The 26,201-nt window shown below is 40.0% G+C and overlaps 1 protein-coding gene across 5 annotated transcripts; it reads right to left on the reverse strand.

Moving 5' to 3' along the window:
* Positions 1–14,918: 14,918 nt before the first annotated feature.
* On the reverse strand, positions 14,919–19,705 carry LOC106406789 (acid phosphatase 1-like). Of its 5 annotated transcripts, none has more exons than XM_048767140.1 (7): positions 18,956–19,705; positions 18,665–18,874; positions 16,688–18,517; positions 16,569–16,608; positions 16,194–16,486; positions 15,574–16,025; positions 14,919–15,410 (listed from the first exon to the last, which is right to left on the reverse strand). In XM_048767140.1, the coding sequence occupies exons 1-3, from the start codon at positions 19,363–19,365 to the stop codon at positions 18,340–18,342; spliced, it is 798 nt and encodes a 265-aa protein (XP_048623097.1). In that variant the 5' UTR covers positions 19,366–19,705; the 3' UTR covers positions 14,919–15,410; positions 15,574–16,025; positions 16,194–16,486; positions 16,569–16,608; positions 16,688–18,339. The 5 variants fall into 5 exon arrangements, with proteins under 5 accessions (XP_048623097.1, XP_048623095.1, XP_048623098.1 ...); XM_048767138.1 differs by lacking the exon at positions 16,569–16,608 and having other exon boundaries at positions 15,574–15,819; positions 15,926–16,025; positions 16,609–18,517; XM_048767141.1 differs by lacking the exon at positions 16,569–16,608 and having other exon boundaries at positions 14,919–15,267; positions 16,609–18,517.
* Between the last annotated feature and the right edge of the window lie 6,496 nt (positions 19,706–26,201).

Raw genomic sequence — 26,201 nt, forward strand, 5'->3', positions numbered from 1 at the left:
ATCAGTGGGATCGAGACCGGTTCTGTGGAATCCGACTTGGCCATTCTCTAAGTCTTGAATTATCATGAGTTTACATGAATTTTAATTAGTTTTTCCATGTATATTTGAGATGGTCATTTTCTGGCCTGGTGTGGTTTGATAGTTTAGGATCGGATCCATCCATGCAATTGATTGCTATTGTTGATGATAAATCTAACCAAGTGTTTTGTGTGTGTTTTGTGATGGATCCAGATACCACAGGTAGTCGTGGAAAAGCCAAGGAACCGTGAGGATCTCAGCCGTGGATGGGATGTGTGTGTGGTAGACAAGTCGTTTGTAATATTGGATATATGTAGCCTATTGTGCAACCTTAAGTATTATGTTCTAGCCTAGTGTGCATTGAATGATGAACGAATGAATACTATGTATGAACCACATTTGACTTAGTTATATATATGAAATCATTTGCCTTTAGTCCGCTGTGATTAGTTGTTTGATTGTATGAACCTCGAATAAATGTTAAACACTTAGAAAAAATATGGTCTCGAATCCGGACTTAAACAACACGAACTGACTTATAGTCTGTAGTAAGACCGCGGTTCGGTTGGATTAAGATACCCAGGATCGGGCCTTACAAGTTGGTATCAGAGCATGCTTGATTCTAGGATTTGTTGGGTTATGGTGCACACACACATCCGGCTGTTGGTACTCGCGGTGAGGCTATGGTATTAACCTTGTTGATTTGGTTGTTTTTGTTTAACCTTTGGATTGTGTAGAGGTTTGTAGTTTCTGTTATGAATTAACCTCTTGTTGGTGTTGTCTATCCTAAGGGTACGAAGAAGAGATCAAGGAGAGGAAAGGAGGCTGCGGGAGGATCCGGAGCAGTTGTGACTGACATAGTCAATCCAACACCATTGTTGCCAACCACGGATGGACTGGTGAACAATGAAACCGGACTGCCACAGGGACCAATCCTACCTGATGAACCACGTGTGGAGATTCCTGAGGATCAGGATATGCAGGATCGTGAGGAAGATGCGGAGTCATCTTATGCTGATGATCATGATGATCAGGTTGGCCATACGGTTGGTGGCGGAACCAGACCCGAGGCCATTGTGGTTGAACCTTCCCTAAAGGATGTTCTGGATGCCATGAAGGCCATGGGAGATCAGCTGATTGCCTTGACTCAGACCTTTACCCCGTTGGTGAACTCGTCTGTGGGTCAGGCTAACCCTCCTGCCCGTGTAGCCACACGGACTGCCGGTACGCGGGTGAGACGTACTGCGGACGTGGTGGAGATCGAGCCACCGGTAAGGAGAGCACATAAGGTCGATTACCTTAAGGTGCTTGAGCACATATCAAAGTTGGGAACCAAACACTTTGCTGGAAGTGTGGATCCCATTGAGGCCGATGAGTGGAGGAGCAGGTTGGTACGCAACTTCAGTTCTACTCGTTGTCCTGAAGAGTACAAGAGGGACATAGCAGTCCACTTCTTAGAAGGGGATGCTCACAACTGGTGGTTGGCCCTGGACAAGAGGACCAACGGCACCATTGATCGTTTTGCGGACTTTGAGGTTGAGTTCAACCACAAGTACTTCCCTGCTGAGGCATGGGATCGTTTGGAGTCTAAGTTCTTGGACTTAACTCAAGGACGCAAGACTGTTCGTGAGTACGAGGAGGAATTCAACCGGCTAAGGAAGTATGTGGGAAGGGAGTTGGAGGATGAAGCAGTTCAGGTCCGGAGGTTCATCCGAGGTCTAAGGGCGGACCTAAAGACCTACTGCTCTGTCCGTACCTTCCATACTGTCACTGAACTGGTGGAAAGGATGGCTATCCTGGAGGCTAACATTGCTGAGGAAGCAAAGCAGAAGTCACGGAGCCACACGACCACTACTGGGTCTGGTGGTGACCGGAAGAGAAAGAGGGACTCGGCTGATGAGGGTAAAACCTCAAGTGGTAAGCCGGAGTGCTCTAAGTGTGGAAGACGCCATGGTGGGGAGTGCTGGAAGGCCATGGGAGCTTGCACCCGCTGTGGTAAGATGAATCATTCGGCTCGGGACTGTCCAAGTCCACTCTCTAGCAGTGGCTCAGCCACTTGTCACGGATGTGGGAAGGTGGGACACTACCGTAGGGACTGTCCCAAGAATCAATCCGGCCCGGAGCAAGGTCGTGGAGAGACAAGCAGGCCGAACCAGAACCGGAACCAGTCATCCGCACCAAGGGTGTACGAACTGTGCAAGGACACGGATGAGGCTGGACAATTTCAATCGATTACTGGTAATAGTTTCTGTAAACTTGATCTTTTTAAATTGTAGATTGCATGGTATGGAATCTAGAATGGATTAGGATACTTTTGAATGGACCTTGTGTAGGGACCTTAAGTATTGGGGGTGTGGAAACACACGTATTGTTTGACACTGGAGCTACACATAGTTTTGTGAGTCCAGGAATGATTGGTAAAGGTTTGTTCCATATGGGAACTGGGAGTGATCCTTGCAAAGTGAGAGCGGCCGGTGGTCAGGTCATGCACTCACTTGGGCTGGTAAAGGACATTCCGGTATTGATCACGGACAGGGAGATGCCTGTAGATCTGATTGTAGTCCCCCTTGAGAATCACGAAGTGATATTGGGCATGGACTGGCTTGGGAAGCATCGGGCCACTCTGAACTGTCATCGTGGAAGGGTGCAGTTTGAAACAGAGTGTGGTCGTCCGGTCTGGTTCCAAGGATTGTGTTCGACTCCTGGATTGAAGGTGGTATCAGCACTCCGTGCGGAAAGGATGCTGTTGGATGGTTGTGAAGCCTATTTGGCTACCATCACCACTAAGGAGGTCGTGGGGGGTGGTGACCCGGATGGGATACCGCTGGTCAATGAGTTTGAGGATGTGTTCAGGTCGCTACAGGGTGTTCCCCCTGATAGGGCAGACCCATTCAAGATAGAACTAGAACCAGGGACGGCCCCATTGTCCAAAAGTCCATACCGCATGGCTCCTGCCGAGATGGCCGAGCTAAAGAAACAACTGGAGGAGTTGTTGGATAAGGGTTTTATATGCCCTAGTGTATCACCTTGGGGAGCACCAGTCCTCTTTGTAAAGAAAAAGGATGGAAGCTTCAGGTTGTGCGTTGATTACCGAGGGCTGAATCGGGTGACTGTGAAGAACAAGTACCCGTTGCCTCGGATTGATGAGTTGTTGGATCAACTCAGGGGAGCCAAATGGTTCTCCAAGATAGACTTGGCATCTGGATATCATCAGATTCCAATTGAGCCAAGTGATATCAAGAAAACGGCTTTCCGGACACGGTATGGACACTACGAGTTTGTGGTCATGCCATTCGGACTGACCAATGCACCGGCTGCTTTCATGAACATGATGAATGGGGTGTTCCGAGAATACTTGGACGAGTTTGTGATCATCTTTATAGATGATATACTCGTGTATTCAAAGACCAAGGAGGATCATGAAAGGCATCTCCGGGCAGCATTGGAACGCCTGAGGGAGCAGAAACTCTTTGCTAAGTTAAGCAAGTGTAGTTTTTGGCAGAAGAGCATTGGGTTCCTTGGACACATAGTGTCGGACAAGGGTGTATCAGTTGATCCTGAAAAGATCAAGTGTATACGGAATTGGCCACAACCCAGGAATGCTACGGAAGTAAGAAGCTTCCTAGGTTTGGCTGGGTACTACCGGAAGTTTGTAAAGGGGTTCTCGAGTGTAGCTCAGCCCATGACACAACTGACCGGGAAGGATGTGAAATTCGCATGGTCGGACCAGTGTGAGGAAAGTTTCTCAGCACTGAAGGACATGCTGACTAGTACTCCAATATTGGTGCTACCTGAGGCCGATCAGCCTTATGTGGTATACACGGATGCATCGATCACAGGACTTGGTTGTGTCCTCACGCAGCAAGGGAAGGTAATAGCCTATGCATCACGACAATTGAGAAAGCATGAGGGGAATTATCCGACCCATGACCTGGAAATGGCAGCTGTGGTTTTTGCTTTAAAGATATGGAGATCTTATCTTTATGGAGCAAAGGTGCAGATACTTACCGACCATAAAAGTCTGAAGTATATTTTTACTCAGCCTGAGTTGAACCTTAGGCAGAGGAGGTGGATGGAGTTTGTTGCAGATTATGATCTGGACATAGCTTACCATCCAGGTAAGGCTAACCTGGTGGCTGATGCCTTGAGCCGTAGACGGGCTGAGGTATCAGCAGAAAGGGAGGCTGATGATCTGGAAGGGATGGTAAGGTCACTACGTCTCAACACTCTTACGGGTCAGGAAGAACCCTTGGGGTTAGAGGCAGTGAACCAAGCCGATCTCCTTACCAGGATTCGTAAAGCACAATGTTTGGATGAGAACCTGAAAACGGTTGCAGCCAATGACAAGACTGAGTACCAAACGGCACGCGACGGTACCATCTTGGTCAATGGCCGGATCAGTGTTCCTAATGATAAGGAACTGAAGGAAGAAATTTTGAGACAAGCTCATAAGTCTAAGTTCTCTGTTCACCCTGGGTTGAACAAGATGTATCGAGATTTGAAGAGATATTACCATTGGGTAAGGATGAAAACTGATGTGGCTGAATGGGTGGCTAAGTGTCCAACTTGTCAACTCATCAAGGCTGAACATCAAATTCCCAGTGGCTTACTTCAGAATCTGCCTATTCCGGAATGGAAGTGGGATCACATCACAATGGATTTTGTGACTGGATTTCCTACAACCCGGAACAAGAAAGATGCAGTATGGGTTGTGGTGGACCGTCTGACTAAGTCGGCACACTTCCTACCCATACGGAAGGAGTATGGAGTGGATGAGATTGTAAGGATCTACTTGGATGAGATTGTGCGGTTACATGGTGTTCCAGCAAGCATAGTCTCAGATAGGGATCCGAGGTTCACATCTTACTTCTGGCAAGCTTTTCAAAAGGCTTTGGGAACCAGAGTAAACATGAGTACTGCATATCACCCCCAAACGGATGGACAGTCAGAGAGGACTATCCAGACGTTGGAAGATATGCTAAGGGCATGCATCTTAGACTGGGGACAGTCTTGGGAGAGGCATCTACCCTTGGTGGAGTTTGCTTACAACAATAGCTTCCACACAAGCATTGGCATGTCGCCATATGAAGCCTTGTATGGAAGGCCGTGCAGGACACCTTTATGCTGGACCCAAGTGGGGGAGCGTAGTATGTTGGGTCCTGAAATTGTTGAGGAAACTACAGAGAAGATTCGGATGGTCAAGGACCATATGAAGGCAGCACAAGATCGCCAAAAGAGCTATGCTGATAAGCGTAGGAAACACTTGGAATTTGGAGTTGGGGATCTTGTGTATCTCAAGATGATAACCTTCAAGGGCCGGACTAGAATTTCTGGAAGAAAGAAACTAGGTCCGAGGTACTTAGGTCCGTTCAAAATCATTGAACGAGTGGGAGCAGTAGCATACAAGTTGGACTTGCCATCCAAGATGGATGCTTTCCACAATGTATTCCATGTGTCTCAACTCCGGAAATGCTTGACAGATCAGGAGGTTGTGTTGCCTGAGATTCCTGATGATCTGTGTACGAACCTAACCTTAGAGACCAGGCCGGTTCGGATCGTAGATCGATCAGAGAAGGCAATGAGAAAGAAGACCGTTCCCATGATTAAAGTGGTATGGGAGTACAATGGTAAAGACATTATCACTTGGGAAACGGAGGCAAGGATGAAATCTGAGTATCCAGAGTGGTACAAACAGTTTACGCATGACGAGGATTCTAACTTGGATTCGGGGACGAATCCATTGTTAGTGGGGGAGACTTGTCATGTCCATGATCCTAGATAGGATCGCCGGATGGACCATGGTACATGGAGACGCACCAAGTCATGTCATCTGACCTGAAACCAGGTGTATCATGGTCCAAACTGATGGTTAAGTGATTCAGGACATGGATACTTGATCATCAGAAGAAGGAAGGAAGTAAAGGAGAGTTGGACGAGTAGACGGACAGCTGGGTGTGGTCCGGGTCAAGCTCATCCAGCTGGGTAAAGAATGTGACCAGCTCACCTGGAGTTGTTCAGCTCACTGGAGCTGAAGGACTAGCTAGGTCAGCTGAGACAGCTAAGGGGAAGCTCATCTCAGCTCACCGAAGTGTTCGGGTCCAAACCAGTGCGGACAGTCCGGACGGTTACCGGATCGGAACCCCGGTCTGGGTATGTGCCAGGTTGGATCGATTGGACCATGATTGGGACGATCAGACCAGGACGTCCTACGGAGTAAGGGAATGATCCCTCCATGTCTAGGACGTGTCCCAAAAGGGCAGTTCACCCCTGATTCACGAACAGGTGCCAATTGGAGCGGTTGTGCCCTTTCTCTCTCTCATTCGTACCGGTTCGCCATGGGAAGTTGGGGACCGAGTTTCTCTATAAAAAAGAAAGCCTCTGCCATCGAAAATGGCATCAGAAGACAGAGGGAAAACTCTGCCAAAATCAAGACAGAGAGATAAAGGAAGGAAGAGAGCATCGGACCGTGGGGGAGATTTACGACCAAGGCACTGTCCGATCAAGACTGACTGGAGACCAAGGATGGATACTCGACGGAAGGAACAAGGGAAGGACCAGGAGAAGGAGAACCCTCCAGGGGAACGTACGCCTAAGGTCAGTGATGCTTTCCATGGTTCATTGTCCGCCACCGCGGCTAAACCGGCCTGATGTGTGGGACGGTTGTGTTGGAAGCATCCTTTCTGTCTTGTCTATTTGTTATTCTTACTTCATCTATAATCTGATCGAGTCTGTGGGTTCAGACTCAACAAGGCCGAACCTTGGTCTTGGCCGATTAGGAGAAATCCTCCATGGCCTTGGTTTGGAAGGTATGATCGGATCCCATAGTTCCTGAAGGATTTGAGGGGATCTGATGATTGATTCTTCTTAGTGGGTATTTATAATGAATTAACATGGGTTTAAATGGAATCAATCGAATTGATTTAGAGATGATCAGTTGAGGCCGGTTTGGTGAATCAGTGTCGAGATCAGTGGGATCGAGACCGGTTCTGTGGAATCCGACTTGGCCATTCTCTAAGTCTTGAATTATCATGAGTTTACATGAATTTTAATTAGTTTTTCCATGTATATTTGAGATGGTCATTTTCTGGCCTGGTGTGGTTTGATAGTTTAGGATCGGATCCATCCATGCAATTGATTGCTATTGTTGATGATAAATCTAACCAAGTGTTTTGTGTGTGTTTTGTGATGGATCCAGATACCACAGGTAGTCGTGGAAAAGCCAAGGAACCGTGAGGATCTCAGCCGTGGATGGGATGTGTGTGTGGTAGACAAGTCGTTTGTAATATTGGATATATGTAGCCTATTGTGCAACCTTAAGTATTATGTTCTAGCCTAGTGTGCATTGAATGATGAACGAATGAATACTATGTATGAACCACATTTGACTTAGTTATATATATGAAATCATTTGCCTTTAGTCCGCTGTGATTAGTTGTTTGATTGTATGAACCTCGAATAAATGTTAAACACTTAGAAAAAATATGGTCTCGAATCCGGACTTAAACAACACGAACTGACTTATAGTCTGTAGTAAGACCGCGGTTCGGTTGGATTAAGATACCCAGGATCGGGCCTTACACTCGTAGTCCGGCCTATATGGCATAGGACCCGTAGTACCAACATCACAACTAGGAGATCGGCCTATATGGCCAAAGATCCCCTAAACAACAACGTTAAACAACTTAACCAGTTAGTCACTCCCTTACCAAGAGATGACTTAATCTCAATCAACAAGATTAATTAACCGAGCAACCATTTAATTAAATCTACTCAATCAATCTACTTAATCAAACCGTTACCTAGATAGTTCGGCCTCCCGCTACGACACTATCTTTAAAGAAAACGGGAACCTGCACTCAACCATATCAACACGCAAGAATATAAAACATGATTCATCTTAGTCCTAGTCAGGTTATTATCTCAGTCTTAATTCCATTCATCTCAACTTAGCCTGTGCTAAGCTGAGTCTGGTTCCATAAATAACCCTAAGGACTCTATTAAGCAACAGCGTGATCATTCTACTCTATATGCGACTCGATCTTCCCTAAGTTCCAAGTGGAACTCAAACAAACCAACTCACAAAACTACCCTAAATTCCAAGTGGAATTCACACAAAACCAACTCACAGTGTTCTAAACGAGAAACAGCTGGTTGATCGGAGAGGACTTAGCCAAAACCAAAGGGACGACTTGACTGGACTGGACTGGACTGGACTGGACTGATCTCGACTTGGAAAGAACCTCGGATTCACCATGAAGAAACTGACAGGCCTCGACAGACTGATCTGGACTCGGACAGAACCTCCTTTAGCTCCTGGACAGTTCTTCGGACTTCCCAGCGGAGTATCGAGCATAACTTCGACTGATCTGAACCCGTGGACCTGAACTAACTCCGGACAGCACTTCCACTTGATCATCAAAGGAACTGACTGGCCTGGACGAATTTATTTGGACAGAACCTTCCCTAGGCGCTGACTCGAAATCAGTAGAGAACTGACCTCGAAAACTCTTTAAAACTCTCGAAATAGCTCGGAATCACTTGCTTTCTTTTTCTACGTTTCTCTCACGTTTTTAACTTTGTTTGCACAGGTCTGGATGTGTTGAAATAATATGGGGTCGTGGGGTATTTATAGGAGACAGCAACCAATCAGCTTCAGGTTGGTGGCAGCCCGTGTGTCGCTTCGCATGGCTTCGGATGCATGTGCGGCGACACCTCGTGCTCCACATGTTTTTCAGCATGGGCAGGACACATGCAGGATGCCAACACTCCTCTCAGATGTCAGGCTGAATGACTGGAACTCATGCAAGGCGACACACCATCTCACACATGTCGATCAGCTTGCTTCGATTGCATGCGGGGAGACACCTCGTGCTTGGTCGATCCACCTCGTGCTTCTACATGTCAGGCTGCATGTACTGCTTCCATGCACGTCTACACATCCTTCTTGTGTTGACTCAGCAGCTTAAATGGTTGACACCACGTCCTGATCCCTTAGATCATGCCACCTCGAGCTTCTCGGTCCATTCGTCTGATTTCGGTATTTCCGGCAAATTTTCGACCCGTGATCAATCCCGAATATTTTTCCGCTCCCGTTCTGATGATCTGAATATTTTTCTTAAACTCCAATATATTTCTGACCTTTATGAAAAATATTTTCCGTTCCTTCGGCTTCAACGAAAACTTCCATAATACCAAAATTAGGGTTTTCGTCCAATTTCGGGTTTTCCCGTCGTGCTTCGACCCATCGTCCTAATTAATTCCCGTCATGCTTCCAACGTATTATGTTTCCAACATAATATATATTACCGATACGAAGTTTTGAGGATTACTTCGTGGTTAAGAAACGTCATGCTTCTGAACCGTCGAGCTTCTAAAAATGTTATGCTTCCAAAACGTCCGTCTGATCAATCTAAGATATCTTCTAACTATGGTCGAGCAGCTTATTCGACTCATAGTTCACTCAAGATCAATTCTTCGACCACCTCATTCTTCGAAATTTCCCGATCGATCTTTACCGCCCGCGATTCGACCACCAAGTTGATGTTCGGCCAATCTTCTGTCTCGACCATTCTTATCTCGAAGGGCGGGTTATCACACCGATCCTTGCTAAGGATCGTTGGAATGGGCCATGGGACGAGGGAACATGCAAGCCGATCGAAAGACTCAAAGGCAAGCGTTCCATGGTCTGAACAAAGGGTTAAGTCCGAGTAATGATCCGGACTTAGCCAAGAAAAGGGAGAAAAATGAAGCAAAGGAGCTGGACCGAGCTAAGGAAGAGTGGAACGAGCTGGGCGAGCTGGAGAACTGGTCGAGTTGTAAGCTGGACGAGCTCACTTAAGCTAGATCAGCTCGATCAGCTAGTAGACTGAGCTCAACCAGCTGGATCAACTGTCGGGTAGCTCAACTCAGCTGGGTGGAGTGTTCGGCGGTTGGGCCAGGTGGACTGGTTCAGGGTGGTTACGAGTAGTTGGTGGGATCAGGTGCGGAGCTGGACTGGTCCGACTAAGCCTTGCGCGTGTGGGGAATGTGCCAAACAGTTGGAGTCGGTTTCTGACCGAAGGGGCGCGTATGGATAACTACTCAGGCGGTTTCCAAAATGTGCATTTTCGCCCATAACCGTTTCTGGCCAAGTTCCTTATAAATATAAGGACTGCGGATTGATTTTGGGACAGATTTTCGCTAAGGAAACACAAAACTCGATCAGAAAGCAAAGGAAAAAACCGAAAGATAGAACTTGGGCGTTTTCAAAGGAAGCCTTGATCGGAACCAGGCCGCGAAGGCAATTCGACCTTAGGACATTGAAGATTGATCCGAAAATGGTGGATCTAGGGGAGAAAGCGAAGCAGACTGCGACTGTAACTTCGGAGTGCACGTCTAAGGTATGGACTCGATAAGCCATCGCCATGGCCGGGAGGAGAAACTGTACAGGACATAGCTTTCCGTCTCTTTCTTTCACATCGGGTGGATCCGAACGGGGCTATGGACGATCGGCCTAAACCGGTTTCATCCTTCAAAATCTACTTGATCGTTTCTTCTTTCCTCTGTATGAACGATCGAGTGTCTTGGTCTTAGGACCTGATAATGGATCATGGATTAGAGCCGGTCCGATCGTGTGATCCAGTGATTGATCCGATATATCAAAGATCATAGCCAGATGGCTTGATCAGATTATGGCCGATCCGGATGGTTCAGTTGTAAGACGGATTGATTAAGACCGCGGACTGAACTTGAACGTTCTGGCCAAATGACTGAATACGTCTAAGTTTGATTAAGGGGATCATATGGGTTAGACTTAGAAAGAACCGGACATATGATGCAAGTTTAGAAACCGCTCGCTAAGTTATCGATGGAATACTTAAGTTTGTTGGTTTCAGGACAAGATGGTGATCGTGGGAAGGAACTGGCTTAGCCGTTAAGATTCGAAGCCAAGGACGGATGGGTGGTTTGATAGACTTGTTTAGGATCGTTATACATTATAATAGCATATATGCAAACTGTCATTGTAAACGAATCCTTTGTCACATAAATAAAGAAATCAGTTTATCCTACAACATATTGACTCTAATACTTCCGCATATAGACTCTAATTAATGAATCACAAAATTGATCGAACTGATCAATGTTTAAAAACTAAGGACTTAAAACTAACTGGTCGGCCTTCTTAAGTCTGGGCCGAACTCTAGGAACCTCACTGGATCAAGTGTCCGGGTTAGGACGCTTTAATTAACATTTCTAGCTTCCTAGAACCTAAGCAAACGGACCACGACGGTGGAGGTGCAAAGGCCAGCTTTCGAATCGGCGAGGAAGACAGAGGAATAGCCCATGTCGAAGATAGGTTTCTTAGAAAGCTTATGAAGGAGAAGAAAGAAGTGATGCATTTCACGGGTCAAGCGTACCTTTTTATACTTGAAGTTTCTGGTGAAGGCAGTAAATAAGGAAGCATTGAAGGATAGATCGACAACGCCTGATGACTGCGTTGAAGATGACCCTTTGCTTGAGCGTAATTACAAAATGTTCCGGTTTTTGGCAATCAAGAAGATGAACAGAATCAACGATTAGGATTTTATTGGAGTGTTTTACGGAAAAGGCTGGGTCTTGTATAGTGGCACAGTCCATCAGGAATCAACAATTTTTGAAGCCCAGATATGAGATAACAGCCCAACAGAAACACTTGTGAGTTGTTTAATGAGGACATGTGTCGCTCTCTCCGTAACTTATTTAATGATGTGGCACGTCCAGGAGAGAGAAAACACTACTTTATTATATAAGATGGTTTTCATTAAACTAATCATATAATTAATTATTAATGCATAAAAAAAATATTCTTCTTTCTTTCCTTAAACAAAAGCTACATAACTACTTGTGATTAAAATATATATGAAAATTAATGATTTTGAATAATAAAAATTTGATAACAATTTATTTATCTTCTATCATTTGTGCTTAATTTTATATTATTAAAATAATTAAACTATCACATTAACCACATGATAAAAATTTAGTTTTTCCAAATTTGTTATCTCTTGAATTTAAAAAAAAATAATAAATTAATATAACTGTTGAAAATTCAACATTGATAATTTTGTGATCAATGATTTAATTTTTTTATAACAAGATGAAAATGATTAAAAACCATATGAATATGAAGTCTCATTTAAAAAATACTAGGTGATAAACTGTACCTTGCGCGGAGGTAAATACCTAAAATAGTGACATGTTTGCAATTTAAAATCAATTATGTATTTGCATTTTTTTCTTTTTTCTTTTCTCTATGCATGAGAACATGGTTCAAATTTAATAAAGCATAGACAGAACACGAAATATTAAATAATGTTTCTCGTTGTTTTTATTTTAGTAATTTGATGGTGGAAGTTGTTTAAAAATCGAGTTTAATTATTTTATCTTATCATAATTGATTTTACGTTATAAAAACGTAATATAATTTTACATTCAATGTTAATCAGCCCATTTTATTGATTTTTTAAAATCTATTAAGCCCAAAACAAATTCAAATGAGCTTAACTAAAAACAAAACCTTCTCTTTCAGATTTTCAATGGAGAGAATCAGAATGCCGGCAAAGCAAAGAAAAAAAAGGAGAATAGATTTTGTAACATTATATATACAAATATGTAAAATTTGCAGGGATCCCTCGGGCTTCATCTTCCTTTTCCAGTTTCCCTTTACATAAATATAATCATGTTTTTTAATATATTAAATGACCAAACATTAAAAGAAAGCGTTTAATAGTTATTTATTTTCTTATTCGAATTTAATGATTTATACTAAAGTATTAAGTGTTCATTTAATGTCACTTTTTTAATAATCTTAGTAAGGTCGGTCCAATTAAAAAGGGGTTGAGAAGCACTTTCAGCTTGACACGTAAGCATGTTCCTCAAGATTGTCATTTAACCAATGCTCCGGGATTAATATATATGAGATTTATACTATATATATATTATACCGTTTAGATTAAATAAATACTAATTTAGAAAAATTACTATTTTAATTTCAAAATTTACATTGAATTTTGAAAAATAATTATAAATTACTAAAAGTATTAAAAGTCTCATATTGAAAATTTTGTTATCAATGTTTTAAAATATTTGTTATACAAATATACAAATGATCATAAAACATTATGAGTAGGAAACATCATTTAATAGATATGTCATATTAAAAATATATTATATATCTACTAGGGCAGGGCCGCGCTTTGCGCGGCGAGTGAATTCGTTAAGTCTTTGACATGATTTTTTTTTTTAATTTCAAAAGTGCAGTTATATATTTTATATAGGACATTATTTATGTGAAATCGCTTTATACATAACTTAAGTAAATTAAATCAAAATCGTTGCAGTAAAGTAAATTGCGTGACAGATTTTGTCTTTTACTTTTTATAAAATACGTATCATTTATTGTTTCGTAATAGATCACTACAAAATCACAAAAGAATAATTTTTAAACAAAACAAATCATATTTTGGTCAGATAAAAAGAATCCAACTAAATATTTATTTTAAAAACAAAATACTACACTATATCATATTACTATTTACTTAATTTTAAAATAATTTTGATGTGAATTTTTTTTTGAAAATACTTATAAATGGATCTGACATTTGTTTATGTTCCATGATATATAATTTGTAAGATTAACATTCTTTAATTCTATTATTTTAGATTTAAAAATTGTTACACTACTGTTACTTATTGTCATTATTTCTAGATAATTATGTAATTTCTGAAAATAAAAACTTCATAGAATCCTGTTGGATTAAAAGTAACCGTTACCAAAATTGATACTGATAATTATTAACTTTTAACTGTAAATTTTAACATTTTCATGGCGTCTCCTTTGATCTTATTTTGTTTGACCTCTATGTGTAAGTTTAGATATTCACAAATGTGTTAAATCATCCATCCACCAAAACAAAATATTAGAGTAGATAAGTCCAAAGCATCCTTCTTCGTTGGTTCTTCTTCATCGTAATACTTTGGGGTTAAGTGGTTATTTTCGTTTTGTTGTAGTATTTATTTCATAATTTAAATTTTGTTTCGGGTTTACTTCATTTGAGTTTAGTTGTGTCATTTTTTTCTGCTTCCAAGACTCTAAATAAATACTAATGTAACATTTTTTAAATCTTTGGAAAGCGTTAACTGGTTCTTGAAATGGGTTTGTGTCTGAATAGCGCATCAATTAACATTAAAATGGAGCATCCAAAAGAATTTGGTCTTCTTTTTTGCAATTTTTAATATTCCTTCTTTATCTCATTGGATTGTTGTTTTTGGGTGTCATCAAAGGTACAATAGTAACTTCTTCTCTTACAGATTGTTTTTGTGTGTCTGAATTAGACCAGTCAGTTAAATCTGTTGAGCAATTTTTAGATATTCTTAATCAATGTAGTGAGCCATTTATGTTGTAGTTTTAGAGACTGAGTTGTTTTTGTGATTCTGTATTTGTCTCTTTCAGATTAAAGTCATATGAAATATTTTATTAGTGTTTTTAAATTTGTCTTTTCTTGCAATAACATAACCAATGTTCAATCTCTCTATCGAAAGACCTCTAAATCGCTAACCAGTATGACATAAATACGTGCAATAGCTTATTACCATATTGTTGGTCTCTGATTTGCTTGCCATCGTTGATGCAGAACTCGTGGCTAACTATACACGCCATTGTCATAAACCTTATTTTCTGTAATTATATATATATGCATTTTCTGTAATTAAGCTCCGGTTCGAGATGTATGTGTTTTTTGTATTTATATAAATGCATTTTCAAACCTTTTGTATGGTGATATTGATAATACGTACATACGTTATATCAGAGATCGTGTGTATCTTTGTACGGCTGGTCAAACAAATAAGCTAATATTCATACAGTAATGTGGCATGAAAAATGATCTGAAAGAGATAAATATACATAATATTATCTTTGGTTTCACATCTGAGTTATCATCATATGGACACACTTTCCATAAACTTCATACTAAAACACATCTGAGTTACTTAGAAAGAAATTCATATGAAAGAGAGATCAATACTCAAACTTCATCTAGCAATCTTAATAATACTTAATCCCTGATTTTTCACCACGAACAGCAACACAATCTTTCAATGTATTGAACAAAGAGAAGAGTGAGTATTGCTCGCGAACAACACAATGTCGAAGTATATAAGACCAGAGCCACGTCAACTTTGATTCCTTTAACCGGAAAGCACAGAAACAGCTCTTGTACGCCGATATTCCTGACAATTCACCGATGTGGGTATAACTTATCATGCCCGTAACATTCGCGTCGTAACGCAGCTCTGTCTCGTACTTGGTGGCATCGCAAGAATGATTCAAATTATCAGCCTAACTTTCTTCGTTTCTTTCTTAACTTGGTTTTCTTACAAAATGAAATAAGAAGGAAACCAAATAGATTCAGCATAGACTGACCTAAAAATATGTAATCAGGGCTTCGTGTGTTTACTGCCTTTTGAACCAAACAATTGAACCATAATATAGTATATCTAAAATGGCATAAGAGAAAGTATTAATCTAATTTTTACCTTGATGCTTTGTGGTAGCCAAAAGCGAAATCTTTAAGAAGCTTGTTATCAGAGGCGTCTGTTAGATTCCATGCTTTTGCACATCAATTCTCGCTCTGCTTCTTCAGCAAGAACAATCACCTTGTGACCATTCACCTTGATCCGTTTCTCAATGAACTCCAAGAGTCCACCTTTTCCATTCGAGACAAAATGCTGACTCAAGAGTAATGAGCAATTGACATCTCTGCTAGCTTATATTATACAGCGCTATGAATCATGTTGTAAATCATCGAATAGCTATTAGTCATTAACAGCTCAAAAAGTCTTTTAACACTAATTTTCTAAGCAGAAACACACGAAGAGAAAAACTTACCACTGTAACATCCATAAGCTTAACAAAACCAATACCATTCTCATTACTCGCTGCTTCAACATGTGATGTATCGATTGCTCGCTGAGCCCACTGAACAAACCTGCATTATATAACCACCAAGACCGCTGATGCAAAATTCTTATTCCAGACGTATGCTTCCGAGGGTGAGATGTCATCTTTAACCGCTCAAGCATTTGTTTCATTCAAGTAATTTTTTGTATTTCCCTCTGTAATAAAACCTATAAATGCTACAAACAATGTTTTTTACCTGTAGATACATCAGAAGGATCCTGGTAATGTTCAGAGTAAGTAACCAAAATCACTGGATGTCACTATTATCAGCATCGCCTCATCGGAGCTTTAAGCCAAACCTCGTCCTGCCCGAACCACTCTCGATTCACCATGCTCCAATCCCCGCCTTTGAGCCAAGCAAGAACCGCCATCTTCACTGCCGCTATTGTTAAGCCAAGCAAGAATCGCCGAAACCGTGAGATGCTCGGAAGATCTGTCGGACAGAGTAAGATCTGAAGGAGTTCACAGTTATGGCTTTGGCCATGTCTCCTGTAAATCACCATCATTAAATCGATTCAACAGGTAAACAAAGAGAGAGAGAGATTCCAAAATCATTTAAGAACGAAATAACCTTAGAATCGAGGAGTATGTGTTGATGGAAGAAGGATCACCTGAAGAGAGATAATAAGCTTATGTTGTAGTCGAAGAAGTAAAGATGGTTGTTTATGGAGACTTCAATGGATCCCAAACCTAGTTTCAGAGGAGAAGAACCTCAAATGAAACGACACCAATGAAACTCGACCAGAGATGCCTCATGACGATTCGTCTTATACACCATCCTGGAAGATCAAATGACGCGATCGAAACCTATCGAATAGATTCCTCACGTCGAGTCCAGCATCTCAAGCTTTCAAACGGCGTAGAACAAAAAACGTGATGAACCCTAAATTCTGAAGAAACACGGCTGGAGAGGCTTACGTCATTTGACATTGGGCTGAGTTTCATGAGAAAACACAAAGCCCAAACACATAACGCAACCTGTCATATTTTTGGAATAAATGAAGTGATGCGTTTTGGAGGCGGGAGATGTGTCATGCTCACATGATTCGACTTTCCTAGCTGGAATCCTAGGTGGTATTACCAGAAGAGAAAAAACCCTTTCATGAGAAAAAACCCTTTCATGAGAAAACACAAAGCCCAAACACATAACGCAACCTGTCATATTTTTGGAATAAATGAAGTGATGCGTTTTGGAGGCGGGACACGTGTCATGCTCACAGGATTCGACTTTCCTAGCTGGAATCGTAGGTGGCAGCACCAGGAGAGAAAAAACTCTTCTTTATATATAAAGAGATGTTAATACCATTTAAATTTTATTATATATTATATAAAATAGATTAAATGGTTTTTTTTGAATTTATTTACCATAAATGATTGTAAATAAATAACAGTGATCATTTTGATTTATGTGATTGCGGCACTTTAATTATATATGTAATAGTTACTGAATTTTTAATTATTCAATATATGTTTGTTATTTCATAATCTATTAAAGAACATAAATAAATAACAGTGTGTAAAAATATTTGTATATACAATATTCATTCCGGTAAGACGAAGATCTTAGCCTAGTTTTATTTTAAATTAGTATATTTGGTCTTTTGTTCTCAAACTTTGTGCTAAATGATGTATTTTGTATATAGTATATGGCTCAAAAAAAACCAGCATTTATTGAAAAACAAGAGTTATACCCTGGAAGTTGATTTTGAGAGGTCTTCACAGTTCACTCTGAACCTGAAGAATACAGTAACTAAGATGAGGAAATCAAGGATTTTGTAAAACCATTGAGTTGTTGCATATCTGATAAATGTGAAGCAAAATATCAACGCTTTGATAATACTTGCAAAGAACAAGTTTAGTTGTCACTTCTTCCACATGAAAAATAGGGTTTTCGACTAATATTTTTTCAAAGAACATGCAGTCATGTCTGGGTTATAATGCTATAAGTATCAAGATTTCACAATATCGAAAAGAAAAAAAGGTATCAAGATTTCTTTGAAAAATTTGGAGGTTTAGAATTCTCTAGTTCTTCCATCTTTTCTGTTAAATTTTCAATTTTTATCCTACCAAAGAAATCATATACAAGGGATAAAAAAAACTTTGAAAACTGATGGTTTCTTAGCAATCCATAGTCTTACAGACAATGTCGACAACAAAATGGATGTTAGTAAGATTTATGTCAACTCTATACCACATTATTATTATCGAAAGAAGCGTTTCTGAAACATAGCATTCTGTCATTAGTACATTTAATAGCTGACAAATTACAAGCGGGAGGCAATCAAAATAACAACATTTTCATTCTCTCTGGTATCTACACGGTGCTCTCTTGTCTTCACTCTTCAGGGGATATAATACATTGGATTTGGGAGTTTGAAAGATCGTTGAGAAATGGAGGAACCCAACAAATCACTCCACTGATCACCTGAATTGCCTCTAATCCTATATCCCTCTTTCACCATCTCATCCCTCTTCCCAGATTTGTACAGCGTCGCCATTTTGTGCTGTTCATCTGGAGATCTACAAGGCGAAAGAAAGAATTATCTAAGAGTACACACAAAAAGATTGCAATGGGGCAATAAACAACAAAAGGATGTTCTCACTGATGATGATGATAAGTCTCCTCAAACAATCGCCATAGATCAAAACTCCCTGTTTCCGACATACCTGAGAATAAGCTTGTCCCAGTTCTGGAAACCAGCATTGATGAGGTTTTCAACAGTGACAAGCCTGTGGGTCTCTTTCCTGCCTGTAAGCAAGAAAATCTTATAACCCAAATCAATCACTCTTTGGTAAAGCTTCAAGCCTGGTGCTATGGCTGGTGCCACTCCTCTCTCTACCCACTTATCAAACTCCGAGTGATCAAATAGCTCAAGCCTGCAATTCGAAACCTAACAAGATTGAGAAACCAAACGAGATAACAAAAAATTGGAAGGAAGAAATAGGGAAAACGTGTACCCGAAGCCATGGTCAATGTAATAGGGAAGATTGGACAAGAGAGTCTCGTCGATGTCGAAAACCCAAATATCTTTGCCGTCGCCGGAGAACTCGACGCTGCTCGCGAAGATCGAAGCCTCTTCAGAGACTCTCTCCAGATCGATGGCGTAACCTCTACCCATCACGTAGTCCTTCACGCAATCGGCGCACTCCGCCGGAATCGTGCTCCACGGCGCGAGATTGTTGGTCTCCGCCGCGAATCTCCAGCTCGTGCAATATAAATTGACCTCCTCGCCGTCGACTTTCTCGTGTTCCGACGGGTACTGGAGAATCGACGGCTTCGGCAACAGGTACGGGTCAGAAGTTTCGTCGGAACACGCGGAGGAGAAGAAGAAGGAAACTACAAGGAAAATCACGCATATCTTCTTCATCGGAGGATCGGAATCGATCAAAAACACACAAATTTTAGGGTTTTCGGAAAATCAAATTGGATCTTTTAGAAAATCAAATGAAAATTTCGGAGGAATTGACTAATCTGAATCAAAAGAAGGGTTTTTATGGAAGAGGGAATATAAAGTAATCTGCCAAAGGAATCAGAGCAAAATCGAAATCCAAAGAAAAGGGAATGTAAAGAATCGATAAATTGAATGAATACCGTTGGGAAGAAGAAAGAAACCTTCGATTTTATTTCAATATGACAAAATAATCGAATCTATTATAAACCAGAGGAAGGAAAATGGCAACGACGACGGGAGTGGCCGGTGACGTGTGTGAAAAGCCAATTTAGAAGACAAATAAAACGTCATCAAAGACCAGTTGTGGGGACCCTACTTTACCCTATGTGGTTTTTATTCGACAACAAAATTTTGTTATTGTTATAAAAGTAACTGAAATTTTATTGTATCGCAGGAATTTAAATAAGGGCAAAATTTTATACCCGTAGGAGAAGATAATACTGATAACAAGAGAGGATGTGTTATTAGAAGGAGAAGGAATGGTGTGTTTACAATGATCGAAACGATCGTTTATATAGAAGAGAAATTCACTGTGCAAATAGTGAAGCGGACCCCACATCTTTTTATATTTTCAACGAAAACGGTAGCTGCTTTTTCTGACTTTCATAACACTCCCCCTTGGGGACCGGTGTCACTATCCACTCTCGCTTAACGTCTTTGTTGCCTCGTTAAAAACCTTTCCAGAAAAACCCAATGGGAAAAACCATAGTAAGGTAAAAAGAGTACAACTACGTAAGCTCCCCCTCGAATGAACAATCATAGATCCTTCTGATGGCGCATCTCAATGTTATGGATGTGTTTTCTGAATACCGAGGTAGGGAGTGATTTTGTGAAGAGGTCGGCTGCATTGTCGCATGATCGAACATATCTTACTTCAATCTCTTTATTCTTCTCGAGCTCTTGAGTGTATGAGAAGAACTTCGGAGGTATATGTTTGGTTCTATCGCTTTTGATATATCCTTCCTTCGTTTGAGCAACACATGCCGCGTTATCTTCATATAGAATAGTTGGCTCCGTATTTTCGTCAATCCCACTGCTTGAACAGATGTGTCGGCTTATTGATCTTAGCCATACACATTCTCTACTTGCTTCATGGAGTGCAATGATCTCAGCGTGATTTGAAGAAGTAGCAACAAGTGTCTGCTTCTGAGAACGCCAAGATATGGCGGTGCCTCCAATTGTAAAAACATATCCTGTCTGGGATCGAGCTTTGTGTGGATCTGACAAATAACCTGCATCTGCAAAACCAATCATTTGACCTTTTGAACTTTTAGGATAAAACAAGCCTAAATCAGTTGTTCCTTGAAGGTAACGAAAGACATGTTTAATTCCATTCCAATGTCTTCGCGTAGGAGACGAACTGAATCTCGCTAAAAGATTAACGGCAAAAGATATGTCAGGTCGAGTACAATTTGCAAGATACATAAGAGCTCCAATTGCACTTAAGTATGGAGTTTCAGGACCAAGTATTTCTTCATTTTCCTCAGATGGTCGAAACGGATCATTTTCAACATTAAGTGATCTAACGACCATCGGGGTGCTAAGAGGAGTTGCTTTATCCATGTTAAAGCGTTTCAATACTCGTTTGGTATATGTAGACTGGTGTACAAATATACCCTTTTGAGAATGCTCAATTTGTAATCCTAGACAATATTTTGTCTGGCCGAGATCTTTCATCTCAAATTCTCCTTTCAGATAGTTTGATGCCTTTTGGATTTCGTTTTGAGTTCCAATAATATTAAGATCATCAACGTACACCGCGATTATCACAAATCCGGATGTTGTTTTCTTTATGAAAACACAAGGGCATATAGGATCATTCGTGTATCCTTCTTTTGTTAAGTGTTCGCTGAGACGATTATACCACATTCGTCCAGATTGTTTTAACCCATATAATGATCTTTGCAATTTTATTGCACATAACTCTTTAGGTTTGGAACTTAACGTTTCTGGCATTTTAAATCCATCTGGGATTCTCATATAGATATCAGTATCTAATGATCCATATAAATATGCCGTAACGACATCCATGAGACGCATTTCTAAATTTTCATTGGCCGCTAGGCTCATCAGGAATCTAAATGTGATTGCGTCCATGACAGGAGAATAAGTTTCCTCATAATCAATTCCTGGCCTTTGAGAGAAACCTTGGGCTACGAGACGAGCTTTGTATCTTGTAATCTCGTTTTTCTCATTTCTTTTTCGGACAAACACCCATTTGTACCCAACTGGTTTTACATCTTTGGGTGTGAGCACAATAGGTCCGAATACATTTCGTTTGTTAAGCGAATCTAATTCGACTTGAATTGCATCTTTCCATTTTATCCAGTCATGTCTCTTTTGACATTCATATACAGACTTTGGTTCTGGATCTTCGTTTTCTTCATTTATTTCCTTTGCTAAAAGGTATGAGAAAACGTCATCAATATCATCCATCTCATTTCGTTTCCATATCTTTCCATTATGGATGTAATTGATAGAAATCTCATGATTTCCTTCAGATTCAAGATGCTTTATATTGTCATTAGATTCACAATTTTCTTCGTCCAAAATATTTTCTGTTATTTTGGGAGTATCATGCTTTTCACATTCCTTACGTTTTCTAGGAAGTTTATCCTTTGAACCAATAGGTCTACCGCGCTTTAAACGTGTTCCTGATTCACGTGTATCAACTGCCGTTCCACCATTTTGTGGTATTTCAATACGAGCAGGAGTATTTGCAGCGGGTATATGTGATTTAGTTACCATTTTGGTATCAGCAAATGCATCAGGTAGCTGATTTGCTATATTTTGTAAATGCATGATACGTCGAACTTCTAGTTCTGACTGTTTCGTAGGAGGATCAAGGTGTAATAACGATGGTACACTCCATTTGATCTCTTTTCCTACTTGTTTATTGTCTCCCCCTAGAGTTGGGAATTCTTTCTCATTGAAATGACAATCGGCAAATCGTGCCGTAAACACATCACCAGTTTGTGGTTCTAGGTATCTTATTATTGATGGAGAATCATAGCCAATATATATTCCCAACCGTCTTTGCGGTCCCATCTTTGTACGTTGTGGTGGTGCTATTGGAATATAAACCGCACAACCAAAGATTTTTAGATGAGAGATATTTGGTTCTTTTCCAAATGCTAACTGTAATGGGGAATATCTATGGTATGCACTTGGTCTTATCCGAATTAGTGCTTCTGCATGCAAAATAGCATGTCCCCATACAGAGGTTGGGAGTTTTGATCTCATGATCAATGGCCTTGCAATTAGTTGCAGCCGTTTAATTAATGATTCTGCCAAACCATTTTGTGTATGAACATGAGCAACAGAATGCTCTACTTCAATCCCTGATACCATACAATAATCATTAAAAGCTTGGGATGTGAATTCACCAGCGTTATCTAATCTAACTCTTTTAATTGGATAATCTGAGAACTGTGCTCTTAATTTGATTATCTGAGTTAGAAATCTCGCAAATGCCATATTTCGAGATGATAACAAACAAACATGTGACCATCTACTCGATGCATCGATTAATACCATAAAGTAGTAGAATGGTCCACACGGTGGATGTATTGGTCCACAAATATCACCTTGGATTCTTTCCAAAAACTTTGGTGATTCTTTGTCAACTTTGGTTGGTGATGGTCTTATGATTAATTTCCCAAGAGCACACGCATCACATGTCATTTTATTACTTTGGTATATATCTTGGGTTTTTATTGAATGACCATGTGAGCTTTCAATGATTTTTCGCATCATTGTAGTGCCTGGATGACCAAGGCGATCATGCCATAATGTAACATCTTCTGGATTTCTTTTTATCACAAGATGTGATTCTATAGCATCAATATAAGTGTGATGCAATCCAGAAGGAAGTTCTGGAAATTTTTCCAGTACAAGGCCTTTGCCTGATTTTTCAGAAGTTATATACAAATACTTCTTTCCATTCTCAGTTGCAGACTGAGTGTTATACCCTTGACGGTATATATCTTTGAAACTCAACAAATTTCTCTTAGAATTTGGAGAATATAAGGCATTATCTATGGAAAACTTTGTTCCATTAGGCAACATAAAGTTCGCCTTGCCAATTCCTTCGATCAGGTCTGTAGGACCTGATATTGTGTTTATAGTCATTTTTACTGACTTTAAAGTAGAGAAATATCTCTTATCCTTCAGTATAGTGTGCGTTGTGCCACTATCTGGTATGCAAACTTCTCTACCAATTTGTTTAGTTGTTGTTCCATTTGCTTTCTTATCCATTTCTGTAACACACAGTTAATATCAATAAAGAAAATAAACTTTCATAAGTAAACATATTATGCATCAATAACAAGTACACAATAATTATACATTAGATATTTTGAAATACAACATTATTTTGAAAGTGAAATACATAATATTTTATGGCATCACTAGGCATTATTAAGCTTGATCAGTACAAGCACTTCAATTATTTTGATGAGTGGCCTCGTCGAAATCTCCCATAAAGTCAGAGGATTCGAGGTATGTCGATGTTGTACCCACAAGGTGTTCATTGAGATTTACTTCCTTTGCCTTGCCTTTAATAGATTCTTGGTACAATTGGCATAGATGCCGAGGAGTTCGACATACTTGAGACCAGTGTCCCTTCGATCCACATCTGTAACAGACGTTCTCATTTTTATGAGTAGGGTTTTTTTGGGTTTCTTTTCCTTTTACCCGATCAGATCGATTCCATGTGTTGGATCCCCTTCCTCTTGGGTTGTTACTCCTTTCATGGTTGCGGTTAAATCGATAACCACGACCACGACCAAAACCACGATTGTGACCACGGCCACGACCACGCCCACGATAGGAATAATTTCCTTTTTCCGGATTTTTTATATCCGTTGCATTTACCTCAGGAAATGCTTTGGTTCCCGTGGGTCGGGCATTGTGGTTTTTAATGAGGAGTTCATTATTTCTCTCCGCTATTATAAGCGCCACAGCGAGTTCAGAGAACCTCGTATACCCACAATTTCTATATTGTTCTTGTAGAACATAATGATTTTTGTGGAACGTTTGGTAAGTTTTCTCGAGCATTTCTGCTTCCGAGACAGGCTTACCGCAATAATCTAATTGCGCCGCTATTCTCAATATAGCGGAATTGTACGTTTCCACTTTTTCAAAATCTTGAAATCGTAGATTTTTCCACTCATCGAGTGCATGGGGGAGAGTAATTTTCTTTTGGTTATCAAACCTCTCCTTCAGAGCTTTCCAAAGATCTAAGGGATCTTTGGTTCTCGCATAATCATGCGTAAGATTTTCATCTAGATGCCTTCTCAGAAATATCACGGCCTTAGCCTTTTCATGAGAGGTTGATATATTGCCGTCTTTTATTGTTCCGAGTATTTCCTCGGAATCTAGATGAAGCTCCATGTTTGTAACCCATGCCGTGTAGTTTGTCCCAGTTACTTCCAATGCCGGAAACTGAAGTTTCTCGATTTTTGCCATTTGAATTTCTAAAGCACATAAATAAAAATTATTAGAATATTATTAATATTAAAAGGAACCGTTTACATTAATCATGCAAGCAATTACAAGGAGAAGCGATGTAAAGAAAATTAAACCGATATTCATCTTAAATTCACTCGGAGTAAATTCTCCAACGAATAAACCATAAATAGAAACACAAATAAAAATGGCACATAAAAACAAAAGTGCGCGAATCATCTTTCTTGAAATGAAAAATCGGAGGAGAGCGATTTGAATATTTTGAGAGAAGATGAAATGTTTTGGATGAGAAATGGAGTGAAAATGAGTTGTATTTATAGATGAAAATTACTGTTCATGACCGTTGGAGAAAGGGGAAATTTTGAAAAAATTTCTTTGTGACCGTTGGGGTTAAATCGAGTGCACTAAAAATCAGTCTGAAAATTTCGTATTAAACGGTCAATCAAATCTATAAAATTTCATAAAAGTAAAAATTATGGCAATGAAATATTTATGTTATGACAACAAATCATGCGACGGCTCAGCCGATCAATGCAGAGTAATAAATAAATTATACGGCGGCTCGGCCGAACAATTAATAATAAACAGAATATAAGGCGGCTCGGCCGACCAATAAATAATAAACAAAATATAAGGCGGCTCAGCCAACCAATAAATAATAAACAGAATATAAGGCGGCTCGGCCGACCAATAAATAAATTAAATTACTAGTAAATAATATAGGCGGTATTCCGGCCATTATAACATGATAAATAATAGTAGAGGCGGTATACCGACCATTATAACAGGGTATAAATGATACAAATAAATTTTACCGAATCGCAGAGTGATCGTGCTGATAACGTGTTATAAAAGGAACTGGAATTTTATTGTATCTCGAGAATTTAAATAAGGGCAAAATTTCATACCCGTAGGAGAAGATAATACTGATAACAAGAGAGGATGTGTTATTAGAAGGAGAAGGAATGGTGTGTTTACAATGATCGAAACAATCGTTTATATAGAAGAGAATTCACTGTGCAAATAGTGAAGCGGACCCCACATCTTTTTATATTTTCAACGAAAACGGTAGCTGCTTTTTCTGACTTTCATAACAGTTATTTGATTGTCGTCTTATAATTATAATGTTGTCCACTGATAAATATTATCATGTTATTTAAGTATTTGTTATTTTCTCTTATTCTTTTTTTCTCTTTCAGTTATTCCTTTTTTTTCTCTTTCGACTACGAACATCTATTATATTCTATTCTGGATAACTAAACCGAGATAAAACAACCAATAAA

The sequence above is a fragment of the Brassica napus genome, chromosome C9 (assembly GCF_020379485.1).
Source record: "Brassica napus cultivar Da-Ae chromosome C9, Da-Ae, whole genome shotgun sequence".
NCBI classification, from domain to species: domain Eukaryota; kingdom Viridiplantae; phylum Streptophyta; class Magnoliopsida; order Brassicales; family Brassicaceae; genus Brassica; species Brassica napus.